At 42.8% G+C, this 16971-nt stretch overlaps 1 protein-coding gene across 1 annotated transcript in view; it reads right to left on the minus strand.

Annotated features, from left to right (window-relative positions):
• galntl6 (polypeptide N-acetylgalactosaminyltransferase like 6) overlaps positions 1 to 16971 on the minus strand; it is a 494474-nt gene that overhangs the window by 25013 nt on the left and 452490 nt on the right. The window contains exon 11 of the mRNA XM_007895954.2: positions 9741 to 9857. Coding sequence (XP_007894145.1) covers positions 9741 to 9857 — 117 coding nt within the window. The remainder of the gene's footprint in view (positions 1 to 9740; positions 9858 to 16971) is intronic.

The raw sequence follows: 16971 nt of genomic DNA on the forward strand, positions 1-16971 counted from the left end.
TTACGCCACACGCCTAATAATAATCCCTCCAAAGCAAAACAATAATAAATTGGTCATTTTCAATCCACGACTGTTTGTGGGACACTGCTGTGCGCAATTGGCTGCCGCGTTATACAGTCAATTCACTTTACAGTCTATTCTGTGAAGCGCTTTGAGACGTCGAGAAGATATGAAAAGCGCTATATCAAATGCAAGGAATATTATTTTTATTGGTAGAGCGCTCGCCTTGCAAGCGAGCGGACCCGGGTGCGATTCCCCTGCAGAGCGAAACCTTAGGGCGAAAGTTTTCTTACTCCATACACCTCTGTTCACTTAGCAATAAGTAGGATCCTGCTTGTTAGTCAAATGGCAGATTGTTTTCCAGGAGTAATAATCGCTTGAAAAAAAATTTAGTCACTCAATCCATGACTGTTTGTGGGACAGTGCTGTGTACAATTGGCTGCTGCATTTCACCCTCAAAATATACAGTCAATTCACTTTACAGTATATTCTGTGAAGAGCTTTGAAACGCCTCAAAGACATGATAAACCGCTATATCAAATGCAAGGATTATTATTATTGTTAAGACCTATGTCTTTGATCGTGCCTGTGATCACTTCTCCTTCCTTTGTGCAACGCTCCAAGATATTATTCTCTGTGAAATGCATCTTAAAAATGCAAGTTATTGTTGTTTATTTACTTCCTGTAGCTCAGTGGTTAGAGCACTCGCTTTGCAAGTGAGAGACCTGAGTTCAAATTCCAGGCAGAGGGCGAAACCTTGGGCAAGTTTCCTTACTCCACACGCCTAATAATAATCCCTCCAAAACCAAAAACAATAATAAATTGGTCATTTTCAATCTACGACTGTTTGTGGGACATTGCTGTGCGCAATTGGCTGCCGCGTTCGCCCACAAATATACAGTCAATTCACTTTACAGTGTGTTCTGTGAAGCGCTTTGGGACGTCCTCCCGACGTGAAAAGCTCTATATTAAATGCAAGGATTATTATTATTCCTTGAATAATGAGGCAGGGAAGGGAACTCAACTGGCTGTTGGTTGAAATAAGTCCAGTTCCTGTCTATTAGATTTGACACTGACTTTGACACTTTGTGGCTCTTCACCCCCCACTCCGACTTCCGATATATACAGAGGTTTCCAGGCATGTTGGATGCAGACACACACAGATGAATTTCATTGTACTAACCCACTGAAGCTCCCGCTATTTTAAGAAATGACCTCAGATCAATCAAGTTCACTCTCGTAACATGGCAGAACAGCAGGGTCCCTCAAACCACTGAACCATTCTGAAACTCTGTCTGCTGGGGAAAGGGGCGGGGGAGGGGGGAGGAAGGAAGAGAGTACGAAGTATTAAATCATTTAAAATGCTAGCATTTTACTTGCATTTGGCCTACAATTGTCTCATCCTGCTTTAAATACCATTGGATACCAGTTTACTGCCTAACTGGTCTATTCCGGCTTTGGCTGGAATTTTTAACAGTGTTTAAACCTTATTAGGCCATCGAAGCAATTAGACATTAACTCATTCTTTGCTGGTGTCTGATTATCAAGGCATTCTTTCCCTCCCCACCACCCCTCCTCCCCCGCTCGCCCCCGACTGAGCAGCAATTCTGAGTCTAAAGATGTAGTGAACTGAAAATCCTCCAGCAAGCTGCTGTTACATGAATGCAGATCACAGAATTGCAGATTGCTCATAGTGATTTTGTTCTGTACAATTCATGTCAGCCTGCTCCACTGTGACCTAATCGAAATGGACCAGAAATCCTAAAATTTTACTAGCGTATCATATTTACTCAGGTATAGCAGATTTTAGGAAGTTTGTATGGGGGAAAGGAACTTTACTGCGATTCTAAGGCACATCCTTTTCATTTAGAGAAATGGCAAATTCTTTTACATATTACAACTAAAAAATGCATGTCTGATTTACTTTAACTTAGTCTGTGTTGATCACATTGACTATTAAATTCAAGGATTATTATTATTTCTCTCTCTTCTGTTTTTCTTGTTCTGTTTCTCTCCCTCACATTCTGTGTGTCTCTCATTCTCTATTTCTCTCTCGTATTTTCTGTTTGTGTCCCCCAAATTCATCATTTCCTTTTCTCTCATTCTCTGTTAATAACTCCGTCTCTGTCTTTCAATCTTTTTAGCACGCCCATCACCCCAATTCTTACCAGGCTTCACTGGCTCTCTGGCTTTGAACAGATTGATTTCAAGGCCTTTTCTCTCACATACAAATCACTTCATGCACTAACACACTCTTATCTGATTTCCGCGAACTTCACTCCTCCGCTCACCCCATAAATCCTCCACTTCCTCCGCATCACCATTGGGACAGAGACTTCAGTCATGATGCCTTCAACCTCTGGAACTCGCTGCCTTTTACCTCTTTGACTGACTTACTCCCCAACCCATTACCTGTTAACTCCACTTGTTGCCCTTTGTTCCACCATCAGTGGCCGCACTTCCAGCCAGTACGCCGCAAGACTCTGGAACGCACTTCCTCTATCCCTCCGCCTTGCTCCTTCCTTCCCCACCTTGAGTTCACCCCTAAAGTTCTTCCTCTTCAACTATGCCTACGGTCAACCTCTCCCGGTTCGCCGTCGTGCTCCGCCACTGTCAAGCGCTCTGAGACACTACCCTGTGTAAGGGATACTATATAAATGCAAGTAGTTGTTGTGGTTGTTACCTCCATCCTTCCTTCTCAGCCTCGCTCTTCTTCAAATTACAACTTAAAACCTACCTCTTCAACCATGTCTCTGTTCACCTCCCATCCCCTGTTACTTCTAGCGGTGTCCAAACCTACCATTTGAAGATCTCTGAGATGTTATCCTATGTGAAAGACACTATATAAATGCACGTTGTTGTATTTGTCTCAGTTTTCTCTATGTCTCCAACAACAACAAAGCCCATTGATCTAGATCCCCTCAGATAAAATCATATCTCGGAGCCCTTTATGATGACAGGGCTGACGCCAAGTAGCCTGGAGGAAGGAGAGGAAAGGTGACTGTGTGTGTGGGGGAAGAGGTAGGTTTTAAGCTGGGGCTTGAATACAGATGGATTGGGTCGAAGGAGAGAGTTTGATAGGTTGGGGGTGTAGAATTAGAAAGTTGGCCACTGATGGTCGGGTGTGGCATGCATATCAAGTCTGAGTTACCCAAATAGAGGGGCTGAGCAGAGGAGTGGGGGAGGAAGGCATCAGAGAGGGAGGGAGGTTCTGGGGTATGCATGGCTGGAATGCTGGGTTGTGCTGCATTGACGGAGGTGCTGTTTGTACAACAAAAATCCTGTAAAATATTTTGAGACTTTCTCACTGACATAGTGAGGTGCTACATTAAATGCAAATCTATTATTATTATGAGTATATTATATTTTCACACACAGAGAGTTGTGCCGGGAGCAGTGCTTGAGGCAGAATCCTCAAAAGGGAACTAGATAGATATCTGAAAGGGAGTAGTAAGCTGCAGGGGTTTGGGGTAAGAGGACTGAAAAAATTGCTCTTTAAAGAGTCAGCACAGACACGATGGGCTGAATGGGCCTTCTTCTGTGTTGTACAATTCCACGGTTCTGGACACCTTTTCCATTGTGTCCCCTTATGTATGAAGAGTTTCCTGGATTCTACTCAGTGCATTTCTGCATCAGCAAGGCTGAGATCAGCAAGCAAACAGAGCAGACTCTGAGCCTGTAACTCCTATGAGACAACAAAACCAACAAGTGTAGGGAACTGTATGACTGCACACATTTTATCCCTTGAGTTACTGGGATTAAATATCAATACTGGATGCATTGAAACACAACTTTGTACCTGCAAAAATACTCCAACAAACTTTTATATTGAATAATATACACAGGATTAAAAAGCATACAATAATGGCAGGAAGCATAAAATAAAAATAAATGAAAAAAGGGCCTCTTCCCATTACATATGTTTAACACTATTAAAAATCATTATTTGGCTTCCTCAAATAAATAATAATTGTTGCTTTTCATATAGTGCCTAAAATATCAAACTGTTGCAATGCACTTTGGAAGTAATTAAGTGTTATGATTATGTATTTATACCCAGTGCCTATGATCACCTCTCCTCTGTCCCTAGCTGCACGCATGAGCAGTGAAACTGGCTTTCACATCTTCAGCGCTCTGAGATGCTACCCCATCTGATGGGTGCTATATTAAAGCAAGTTGTTGTTATCATGAGAGGTTGGGATGCTATAGATATCAATCATAGCCTTTTACTGCTGTATGTCTTATCTGAAGGACAGCGACTGTGACAATGCAGCACTCCCTCAATGCCACACCACAATGGCAGTCTAGTCCAGGAGCTCAGAGTCCCACTATGGAGGCTGAACCTTCTAATCCAGAGGCAAGAAGGTTACTCATTAAGCCGAACTGATACTACTGTCAGGTGTATGAAAAAAATCAGTATGAACATGTAGAGGTAACAGAGTTACATGGAGATGTGGTGAATGAAGGCCAGGAGTTGTCAATTCAGGGACAGAGCATGGAGTCGGCTGGCACAGCACGTAATGGCATACCAGCCAGTGATCAAACACTGTTTCAGCAACAACAACTTGCATTTATAATAATAATCCTTGCATTCGATATTTTGTAGGAGAAACGCGGCAGCCAATTGAACACAACAGTGTCCCACAAACAATTGTGGATTGAATGAACAAATTATTATCAATTTTTTAACAAATTATTAGTCCAGGATAGCGCTCTTCCAATTGTCTAATAACCTGGTTCCTACTTACTGCTAGATAAACAGAAGCATGTGCAGTAACAAAACTTGCCTAAGGTTTTGCCTGTCCAGGAATTGAACCCGCTTGTGAAGCGAATATTCTAACCAATACGCTACAGACTCCATTTTACATAGGGTGCTTCACGGGGGTAGCATGTCAGAGCACAACAACAACAAGATTGCATTTATAGAGCGCCTTTCACGTCGGAAGGACATACCAAGGCGCTGGACAGTTGGGTCGGGACCCGAGCAGGAGGGAAATGGTCAGGGTGAGGGGAGGGAAGGGAGGGAGCGAGGAGGCGGAAGAGAGTCGAGAGGGGAGCTGAAGGCACTGCTGAAGAGAAAGATCTTGAGACCGGCCTTGAAGGAGGAAAGGGAGGAGGCGGCGAAGGCACTGGGGGATGGAGTTCCAGAGCCTAGTGGCTGAGAGGCTGAAGGTCCGGCCACCGATGGTAGGGCAGTTGGGGCGGGGGACATGGAGCAGACCGGAGCCAGAGGAACGGAGGGTACGGGCAGGTAAGTAGGGGGATAGTAGGTCGGAGAGGTAGGAGGGAGCAAGGCCGTGAATGGCCTTGTAGGTGAGGATGAGGATCTTGAAATCGATCCTCTGGGGATGAGGAGCCAGTGGAGGCGAGCGAGGGTGGGAGTGATGTGGTCCTGGTGCGGGACAGTACACGAGCTGCAGAGTTCTGAATGACCTGCAGTGTGGAGGGAGGTGGCGGGAAGGCCGACGAGGAGAGAGATCTCATAGTCCAGCCTTGAGGTGATAAAGGCGTGGACCAGAGTTTCAGCCGCGTGAGGGGTGAGGTAGTGCCGTAGTTTGGCGATGTTCCGGAGGAGGTGGAAGGCGGTGCCAGTTGTGGCGCGGATGTGGGGAAGAAAGCACAAAGGTGCTCATCAGGTCTTAAAAGAATCAACAGAATGAGAGAACATACCCTACACTTGCTTTTAATATATGAGCATCAAATACACACAAAAGAAGTTCAGCCGGTGAGTGTGGGGGAAGGGGTTGCTTCTGCAGTCAGCTCAGACAGAAATGCACTTTCCTACTTCAACAGGATCAATGCTAATCTTATTAAAACACAACATTCGATATTTTTAACAAAAAATAATCCGAGGGGGAAGATAAAATGACAAAATGGAGAAATTCCAGCTAAACAAATCCTTCTTAGGTCCTGCCCTTGAGGTTTTCTTTGGAAGACGGATGCCTTATGTCTGCAGCATTCATTAACACACAGCATGAGAGAGTGTGTGTGTTAGTCTATGCCAGCTTCCTTCTGAGGGTAAGAAACACGAGAAACAATTGGCCACAGCAAGCCAGTTAGGGCTTGCAAAGCCAATATTGCACTTTCTTGTAGATGTGCTTTTCATTGTGCGGTGACAATGAGGGGAAATTCAGTTGGAGGTATTGCGCATACTTTCAGGATTAAAGGCACATTTTGCAGACTGGGATATTCTTGCCCATCATGGTCTTTGCAGTGCTAGTTGGTTGGTGTGTGGGGGAGGGGAAGCAAATGGAGGGCAGCTTGCTGCCATCTGGTGGCAACAGCGAGTTACTGAGAACACCACTGAGAATTGCTTTATAATAATAATGCTTGCATTTGAAATAGCGCCTCATCATGTCATTGAGACATCTCAAAGCGCTTGACAGAATATATTATAAAGTGGATTGACTGCGTATTTTATGGACGAAATACAGCAGACAATTGATCACAGCAGTGTCCCACAAACAGTCGTTGATTGAATGACCAAATGTTTTTTCGAGGAATCATTACGCCTATCAGAGAGCAACCTACCAATCAACTAACAACCAGGTTGTTAGGTTGTTACTACTGCTAGGTAATCAGCTAGGTCCTCCTTACTGCTAGGTAAACAGAGGTGTGTGGAGTAGGGAAATTTGCCTAATGTTTTGCCTGCCCGGGAATTGAACCTGGGTTCTCTTGCTTATGAGGCAAAAGCGCTAACCAACATGCTACAGGACTCCAGATTGTACTTTCTGGAAATGTGAGTGAAAAGTGCGATGTTCCCCACAAGATTATTGCATTGATTGGGTTAAGAATTTAGGGAGAGAGTGCATTTCCCATTTTAACGCACGGGAAAATTTCCACGTGTGGGTGACATATGTATGTGGCCCTCTCAGTCTGGTTTGGATACTCTTAAACTTGGTGATGGGTTTCTGCATGAGTTAGACACCCAGTTAAAACAAATTCTTGCATTTAATATAGAACCCTATCACATTACTGCAACATTTCAAAGTGCTTCCCAAGAATTACTGCATAGTTTATAGATGAATATGGCAGCCAATATGCGCACAGCAGTGTCCCACAGACAGCCATGAAGTGAATGACCAATTTGTATCTAGAGGATTATTGGCCAGGACACCTGTGGAAGTGCTATATCAAATGCAAGAATTATTATTATTATTCTGTGCTTTAATTTCTATGGTTCTATAGTTCTTTGGGCCACCATAAACAGCCAGCGTTATCAATACAATACAAAAGCACATTTGTATAGCGTTTTTCACATCGGAAGGATGTCCCAAGGCGATTATCAGGCTGTATAGACCTGGGATCTTCAACCAAAGCTTTATCCTATCTTCAACCAATGTTCATAAGTGTGCACTTTCGACCAAGAAACAAATTCCTGGTTAATTATTTCCTTCCTTAGCAAAATATCATTAACATAATTATAGGACTTTAGAACCTCCTTGGCAGAGACCCAATAACTCAGCACAGGCTGATGTTTGACCGAGGACCTCCCTGCTGTGTATGGCTAAGTATCACATTGAACAGTGGATTTACCAGCAAAGACGCTGGGGATTCCTATCCTCTAACTATTAGCAATGCACCAATTTACCAATAATTATTAGCAAGCCTTATTATAAACAATTATTATTATTGTATTATTATTAATATAATTATATTCTATACAAAATATATAGGCAACTCAGTTAACATTATATTCTGTGAAGAGTTTTGAGACGTTTCAATGATGTGATAAGGCGCTTTATCAAATGCAAGCATTATTATTATTTTATTATTTTTGAACAGGCTTCAGTATATCCACGGTTTGGTCTTACTGCAGTAACACAGCAAACCTGTGGAACAGCTGAAATCAGCGCGGCTGGTTTTGTGCAGCAGGACTGTGCAATATCAATGGTGACCCTGGGAACTCAAGCGGCAACAATATGACGTGCAGTCTTTCGTTTTATAGACACCAATAACTGGGTTATAACAGGGCTATATTGCGTTCACAGCCACTACGCCCCCAAAACTCTCTCCCTCAATCTCTCCACCTTGCCCCTCCTTCCCTTTTTTAGATTGTGCCTGAAGATCTTCTTCTTCGACCATGTTTACGGTCACCTCCTTCCTCTGGCCGGCCGATTCCGCCACTGTGAAGTGCTCCTAGGTGCTACCCCGCATGAATGTAAATGCAAGTTGTTGTTGTTATATCCTTCTCCCCTTTTTAGGTTTCCCAGAACCATAAAAACTTCCTGAACAGAGACAAAGAGCAGGTGGATTACTCTACCCTGTAGCTCAGTGGTTAGAGCACTCGCCTTGTAAGCGAGAGGACCTGGGTGTGATTCGTGGGCAAGGCAAACATCAGACAAGTTTCCTTACTCCACACGCTTTTGTAGTGGAATAAGGAAACCGATTGTTAGTTGTTTGGCGGATCGCTTTCCAGGGATAATAATCCCTTCAAAAAATAAAACAAGACTAATAATTTGGTCACTCAATCCACGACTGTTTGTGGGACACTGCTGTGCGCAATTAGCTGCAGCGTTTCGCCCACAAAATATACAGTCAATTCACTTTACAGTATATTCTGTGAATCATCAGAGAATCAGAGAATTATACAGCACAGAAGGAGGCCACTCGGCCCATCGTGTCTGTGCCGGCTCTTTTAAAAGAGCTTTCCAATTCAATCCCACTCCCCTGCTCGCTCCCCATTGCCCTGCAAACTTGTCCTCCCCAAATAATTATTTAAGCACTTTGAGACGTCTCAAAGATTTGATAAGGCACTATATCAAATGCAAGGATTATTTTTATTATTATTAATAGTAGAATTATTAGTATTATTACCTGAGCTGGCCTCTGGGAGGTTCTTCAGTAGTTCAGGGGTGGCAATAATTAATTTTCTTTTCTCTTTCTGCTTTTCTATAATGGCATTATGCCAAATGTAAGGATTATTTATTACGAAGAACAGAAACTGCTCAGGGAAACTGAAGCGTGAACCCATGGCTTACTATGCCTTGGCATGACTTCCTGGAGCAATGGTGCAATGAGCCTAATGCTTGTTCTCTTTCAGAGTTTGTTTACTTTGGCAATAAAACAGCCCAAGCTTGAATGTACAGATAAGAAACTCCAAATCGGTTTGATCAGCGTTTGTATTTGCAACTTGTGGCCAAAAAATAGTGGAAAAGAGATAAGAAAGGTGAAATCCTGACCCACCTAAATATTAGCCTTTACCATATCTCTTCTCTCCCCTCCCCTCAATACATCTCAGCTACTAGATTTCTGGGTGTAGAGCAGGTCAGAAGGGTGCAATTATTCCAATAAAATATTTGATGTCTTAAATTTCACCTGTTTCGTCTTAGCAGAAAATTCTTACATGTCTTAATGCAGCACAATACAGTTTTTATTTATGTAGCCCTTCGCATCGGGAGGGTGCCCTGAAGCGCTCAAAACTGCTGGCTTAGTCACCTCAATTTTTCAGAGCCGGTTTCCCATAGTTCTTAAAAAGAAGCAGCTTCAAAACTAAGACTGAATTTAAGGAGGTTCCACTATTCTGTGCAATCTTAAATTTTGAGATGAAGCAGTCTTACAGCCTAAGACCAGGCCTCAGGTCTATCAAATGGAAGTCACTAAAGTCAGGAAATTGCACTGTCAAGGTGTTATGTAACAATGACTGATTTTGTGCTCAGCAAGGTTTCGATGCATTGTTTCGATGCAGGTTAACATTTATTGGTTGAGGTTAGCCTGAATAATCCTTCCCTCTGTGATACCTGTTCATGTGACCATGTGCGTTCCGAGCCGTCCTTGATGCACGCGTCCATCCTCAGTTCGGTCCCTGTGCCTCCGTGCTTGCTGTCCACACATCGATTGGCGGCAGCATTTCGGATCTGCAACACATCACAAGCATTTTTGTTCAGTTTCAGCCACATACGCTACAAAAGGAAGTGGTATTGATGCTGACCCGATGACCTGAAAGTTTGCCAGTTTTGTTCACAGGCACACAGGAAACGAGTTAGCAGCACGGGAATGAGTCCTTGCACCAACCTACCGCTGTGACTCCCTGCAACTCTATTATCCCGGCCACTACCTCTGCTATGTGAACATTTTTTTTGCGTTGTGTCCCCTGCCCAACCCAGCCCACCATCATTGGGCAAGCTTTCAGACATTCTCTGGAACTCCATCTTGGAATCCCTCTATCTCTTGCATCCCAGAGCCCCTCCATCTCACTCACTCCCTCCCCACTTTTAAAGCCAGCCTTAAGACCTGTCTTTTTGACCGTGCTCTTGGTTGTCGGCTAGCACTGTGAAACACATTGAGACGTTCTCCCAATGTGAAAAGTGCTACAGTATATATACATATATATCTATATAAAACTGTTATTGAACAGATTGATTTCAAGATCCTCACTCTCACTTTCAAATCAATTCATGGCCTGGCACTTCGGATTCGGATCAGGACCTGGAATCCTGGTACAGAGGAGCACAGTTGAGCTTCCAACTGCTTAGATGACTCAGCTAACTCAGCCCAAACTGAACCTTTTTTGACCTATGATCTCACTGATAGCTTTTTTGATTTCTGGCTTCAGATGAATGCTTTGGTAGAATAAATCATCATTTCCATTAAAACTGCATTCCTTGCAATTTCTGTAAAACAGCCATGCAGCTCCAGCGATCACCATGGAAACCTGTTTCTCTCCACAGATAGAGCCAGGGATGCAGTACACTCTGCTGTGGGCAGTACTGAAATACCTATTGCAAGCACCAGACCCAGCAATCAGCAAGATTGTTTTATGAGAAATAATAATCCTTGCATTCGACATGGCGCCTGTCATGTCAGGAGGAGGTCTCAAATTCACTGTAAAGTGTAATGACTGTGTGTTTTATAGGCAAATTTGTGCACATCAACGTCCCACAATCAGCTTTGAAGTGATTGACTGGGGAATTGTTGATAAGCTTGGAGTGATACAACTGGAAATCAAGGATAAAGGAGTTCTCTGAAGGTCAACGCCAGCCAAAGCAAATGACTAAATATTAGAAACACAGTGTACAATTTAACCAGTCAGTGTGCGTTGCAATAGAACTGATACAAAGGAATGATTGGTAAGATGACAGAAAATGTTATGGTTTCTTCACTGTCCAAGGCTATCACTTCCCCCTCACAGACTCCTGGGACCTGGCAGGCATGTGGTATAAGTGAAAGAAAATAATTTCCTACTGAGTAGTGGGTTCATCTTAAAATCTAATAGACTTGGATTAAAAATAAAAATATTGCTTATTATCATTTTGTTTCGCCCACAAAATATACAGTCAATTCACTTTACAATATATTCTATGACTCACTTTGAGTCGTCTCATTATTTTTATTTTGAGACGTATTATTATTATACTATTGGGCTACCTGAGTGCAAAGTTCTCCGAATAGGGTTTATGACAGTAGCAGATCTGCTACAATGAGGCCAAGCCAGTTGAACTCCATCAACAACCTAAAGCTGTGTAAGCTGAATGAGTGCAACAGATGGAAAAGGGATCTGTTGGTTCACCCCGCCTTTCAAACCTAGTGCTTAAAACGCCAGATGACAGTAACTTTCTGAAATGTTTCGGAGATTGTGTGATCGCGGTTAAGATTTATTTAAAAAAAATTAAACTAACATAAACGCGTTGAAATTGAAAAGCGAGTGTCGCAAACTCAAGAGCCATTGTATTTCTGTACTGAAATTGCCAATAGATCTCGCTATTAGATGATGCAAGAAGCTATGCCTCCCATCCCCCTCCGCCAGCCTTGAGTCATCCTTTACCTCCAGAGACTGGCTCATATTATCTTATAAAAAGATGAAATTCCCCGATGGGTATTAAGTGATATAAAGTTACAGCTTCTTCCCCAGTGAGCTCACTACAAACAAGCTCTACAAGTCAAACCATTAGAAAGCTTCCTGAAGGATCACATAGCCAGCTCACATTATCCCCTTTACAGTTGACTCACTCGTCCCAAATACGTGTCTCTCAAGACCAGTCCTCTTACAGCCTGTCTCTGTCTCTGTCTCGGTCATACACCAGCTCTTTGCACTCTATTCAGAACAAAGAACAGTAAAGTCAGGGTAACTCATCACCCAAGGGAAAAGGGCTCAGCGACAAGTTATTATTATTATGAGACATTATTGTTATTAATAATACTAGTTGGACTAGAGATTAGTTAGACATAGGTCATCTAGCTACCAGAAGGGGCCTGTGACTGGTGCAGGCCCTTGGCGCACATGCTCAGATGCTTCGCAGAGGCCTCTGGTCTATTGGGAGGGTCATGGCGTGGCCTCCCATCCTATCCTGTCACATTATTATTATTTCCTGCCTCCGACCATATCTTACCCCAAATGCAGCCGAAACCCTCGTGCATATGTTTGTTACCTCCCGCCTGGATTACTCAAATGTACTCCTCGCCGGTCTCCCCAGCTTCAAAAAATCCAGCTCAATTAGAACTCTGCTGCCCGCATACTTTCCCAGAGCAAATACCTACCCCTATCTCACCGTTAAGCTATCTGAGACGCTACCCTGCATGGAGGGTGCTATACAAATAGCAAGTTGTTGTTGTTGATAGTGATCGTGGCAAGTTAAAGCCGGGGGCTTTTATCAGTAGTTCACTGCAAGCGTTAATGACATATCAACCTGGCCTACACTGAGATGTCCTTCTGGTGTGAAAGGTGCTATATCAACTGTAAAAATTGTCTTTACAGTTGATACGTATCTTTACAGTTGATATGTATCTTTACAGTTGATCTGTAGCAAATTAAGTAGAGCGCTCGCCTCACAAATGAGAGGACCCGGGTTCGATTCCAGGCAAGGCGAAACATTAGGCAAGTTTTCTTACTCCATATACCTATGTTTAGCAGTAAGTAGGAACCTGGTTGTTAGTCGACTAGAGAATTGCCCCCTGGGGATAACCATCTCTTCAAAATAAATAAATAATTTGGTCACTCAATCCATGACTGTTTGTGGGATACTGCTGTGTACAATTAGCTGCCGCATTTCTCCCACAAAATACACAGTCAATCCACTTTACAGTATATTCTGTCTCAATGACATGATAAAGCACTATATCAAATGCAGGGATTATGATTATTTGTGGCACTCATCACTGGTTAAAAGGTTGTAGGAATGCTGCATTGTTGGAGGTGCTGCCTTTGGATGAGTTGTTAAACTAGAATCTTCTCTGTCTGTTTAGGTGGTCTGAAAGATCCCAAGGCACAATTCTAAGGGAGTTTCTGTGACCAGGCCTCTCTCTGTTTCCTTGTCCTCCTGACCCTCTATGCTTCCTTCAACACAGTTGATCATGCCATCCTTCTCCTCCATTTCTACTGCTTCATCCATCTTAGTGGGACAGCACTCTCCTGATTTCAGTCCTACTTGACCTGCCATTATCACTATAACTTTGCCAACGTTTTTTCCTCCATTCCCTGCAACGTCACCTGTGGTGTACCCTAAGGCTCCATCCTTGGCTCCCCTTGTTTCTTCATTTACATGCTTCCTCTCGATGATGTCACTCATCCCAGACAACTTCCACATATATGCGGACGACACCCATATCTACTTCTGTTCCTCCAGCTACAACCAGGTTCGCCGATGTTCTGTCAGTTTGGTTGTCAGACATCAGGGCCTGGAATGAAGATAACTTTCTGCAGATGGATGTTGACAAGATAGAAGCCATACTTCTTGGCTCTGTCAACATCTTCTCACCTGCGACTCCGACTTCCTTAACCTCCCCAGCCTATCCCTCAGATTTACTGAACATGTACCTAACCTTGGCATCAGGTTCGATCCCCAGCTTCTCCTCCTACCCTACATCCTGACCAGGATTGCATTATTCCACTTCATCCACATTGCCCAACTACATCTGTACCTCACACCCAAAGAGCTGGAACTCTTATCCATCTTTATCACCTCCCACCTTGATTATTCCAATGCCCTCCTTGCCGCTCTCCCAAGCTCCACCGTTCATTAAATCCAATTAATTCAAAACTCCACCTGCCCATATCCTCACCCATACCAAACCCCATCACCACAGTCCTTGACAGCTCCATTGGCTCCCTACCTTCAGGTCACACCTGAAAACCTTCCTCTTCGACCATGCCTACGGCCACCTACCCCCTCTCCCTGGTTTGGCATCAAGCTTTGTTAAGTGCTCTGAGATGCTTCTCCGCATGAAGGGTGCTATATAAATGCAAGTTATTGTTGTTGTTTCTCCTTCCTATGCTGGCCAACAATTTCCCAGATAAAATTGGCGATTCGCTTCATGGCTGTTTTTGGGACATTGCTGTACCAAATTGGTTCCTAAATTTGTCTAGAGTTGCACCCTCATTGCACTTTACAGAAAACCCTGAGAAGTGCTTTGAAACATTTTAACAACATGACAAGGTGAAGGATTATTTTTTTTGCCTGAAATATATGAATATGTACAGCAGAGGGTGCTGCTCATCTGTTAATGGGCAGATAAGCTGTAACATTGAAATTCTGCTTTAATATTGAAATTAATACCGAAAGAAGTCTTTTTAAAACAAATCTGAATCAGTAAATTATACCTGAATGACACAGAATGGATCATATTTATGGGGACAGTAATGCTGCAGCATACTGCAGATACTCAGGGTATAGTGGTTTATACTATATACAGAGTGACCAAAAAGTTGTGATTCCATTTATTTCAATAATAATTACTTTATTTCTTCATCATTTCTTTAAGACTTATTAGACACTGTAATGGAACCACAACTTTCTGGTCACCCTATATATTGTTCTTAAAAAAAGTAGAGAAAAGATTGGCTTTTAACAGGCTCCTCCACGGACAGTTAGGTAAAATTATTGCCCACTACAAATTTTGCCCTGATTAAAATAACTTTCAGCTTGATCACAAAATACTCCATTATTAATCAATCCAAATGTGGACACAGACTGCATCAGTGGGTTAGGACTTTGAGCTATTTAGAGTAAACTGGTTTTGCAGTGTTTGTAACAATGGGGTGGTTGCAAAAAGGACAATACTACAATGGAGTTTAATTTATAATTATACTTACATTTGATAAAGTGCCTTTAACCCTGGAATGATATCTCAAAGAATTTCATAGATATACACAATTTCATCCAGAAAAATACAGTAAATCCACTTTAGGGTATATCCTGTGAAGAGCTTTGAGATGTTGTGACAACTTGATAAGGTGCTATGCCAAATCCAAGGATTATTATTATTATACTGTAAAGTGTTAACACAGGGTATTTGTATGCAACCGTGGTAACCAATGTCCCACAAACAACCGTGAAGGGAACGACCAATTTCATTTCAGAGAATTGTTCAGCCAGGACATGGGGAGAAACTTCTGTGTCTTTTGAATGGGATCTTTACCAGAACAGGTAGACACGACCTTGGATTAATATCTCATTTGAAAGATGGCACCTCCGATAATGCAGTACACTCTCAACACTGCACAGGAATGTCAGCCAAAATATATGAGTTCAAATCTCAATGTGGGGACAATGAACCAATAACCTTCTAACTCTGAGGTGAGATTGCAACTGACTGATGCAGGCTGAGATACAATTTGTGATAAAGACAAATTGAAACTTCAGGTTGTGAAATTTCACAGAATCATAGAAAATGACCATGCAGAAACTGGTACAAATTTGTGGCATAATTTCAGTGCTCACGAATTCCAAGTCACCAAAGTCCAGAAGAAGTCCCATAAACAAAACTCTGGCAGGAACCTCGAACAAGGCATTTATACAAGGCGCTTGACAGTTGCGAACAACAAACCTCTTATCCTTTGTTCCTCTGTAAATGTAGATAAACACTTGTTGATTAAGTTGTGTCCACTATACCAATTTCTCTGCATCTTGCTAAATTGCCATGTGTGAATATGTGTCCTGAGAACCTCCCTGTATAATTCAGCGAGCTTGCTACTGGGTGCATCCCAAACATTCTTTGCTCTTTTAACTTGTGCAGAAAGCAGATAAGGATAATCAACAAACAATGAAAAATAAGCAATGGGAAAACAGCCGTTCCCCAAACCAGGTGATGTTAATCATCTACAGAGGCAAAACAATCAAGTGCAGTGTGACAGCGTCCCTATTAGAAACATTTTAAGCTGCCAGTCTCTGCCATCCCTTTGGTATTAATCTACAACTTGTATCAGTCTCGTTGCATCCTTTGAGCTGTAAAATGAGCTATAACTTCACATGTGTTGCCTTATGGTGTATAATTACAGCCTATGGGAATCCAACGGCATTTCAAACCCAATAACGTATTATCCCAGGACCCTGAGTTAGAACAGAATCCAGTCACCTCCATGAAGTAAAGTAAAACAGTATGTGCCGAAGGTCCCTTAAGAATATCGCAAAGCCCAGGAGTCCAGTAGTATTCACCACACTGCCCACTCAAAGGAAATCACTAACTCCACATTAAATAATTTGAATCAGCACTGAGTCAATGTGTATTATCTGAAGCCCAGGTCGCACTGATTCCAGCAAGTCAAGAATTAACTAGTGCGCTGCCAACAGTTTGCTGTTAATAATATTACGGCTCAGATTTCTCAGAACTCCATCCCAGAGCCCATTCCCCTCGCACTCCCTTGCCTTCCAGATCGGTCTTAAGATCTTCCTCTTTGACCGTGTCTTTGGTCATTTAGCTTTGTGCACACAGTGCGCAGATCTGGAGATGATCTCCCGATGTGAAAGGCGTTGTATAAATGCAATTTGTTGTTGCTGTTGTTGTTGCCCTCTGGCATCAGTTGGAAATACTTCCGAGAGCAGATGGACTGACCGGCTGGCTTTGTGAGTGCCACATGCATGAGCAGCGATTTGTTGAAATCATCAGCAACTGACATGACAATAGTGCTGAGCAGTGGCCGCTCTATAACGTGTTATAGCCCGGGTCTGATTTTACAGGCCCAAACTTATAATGGTGGGTCTAACCGAACATTTCTCTAAAAAAAAGCTCTGAAAACCTTGGGTCTGCAGGAGCAGT

This window comes from Callorhinchus milii, unplaced genomic scaffold, assembly GCF_018977255.1.
Source record: "Callorhinchus milii isolate IMCB2004 unplaced genomic scaffold, IMCB_Cmil_1.0 Scaffold1, whole genome shotgun sequence".
NCBI classification, from domain to species: Eukaryota; Metazoa; Chordata; class Chondrichthyes; order Chimaeriformes; family Callorhinchidae; genus Callorhinchus; species Callorhinchus milii.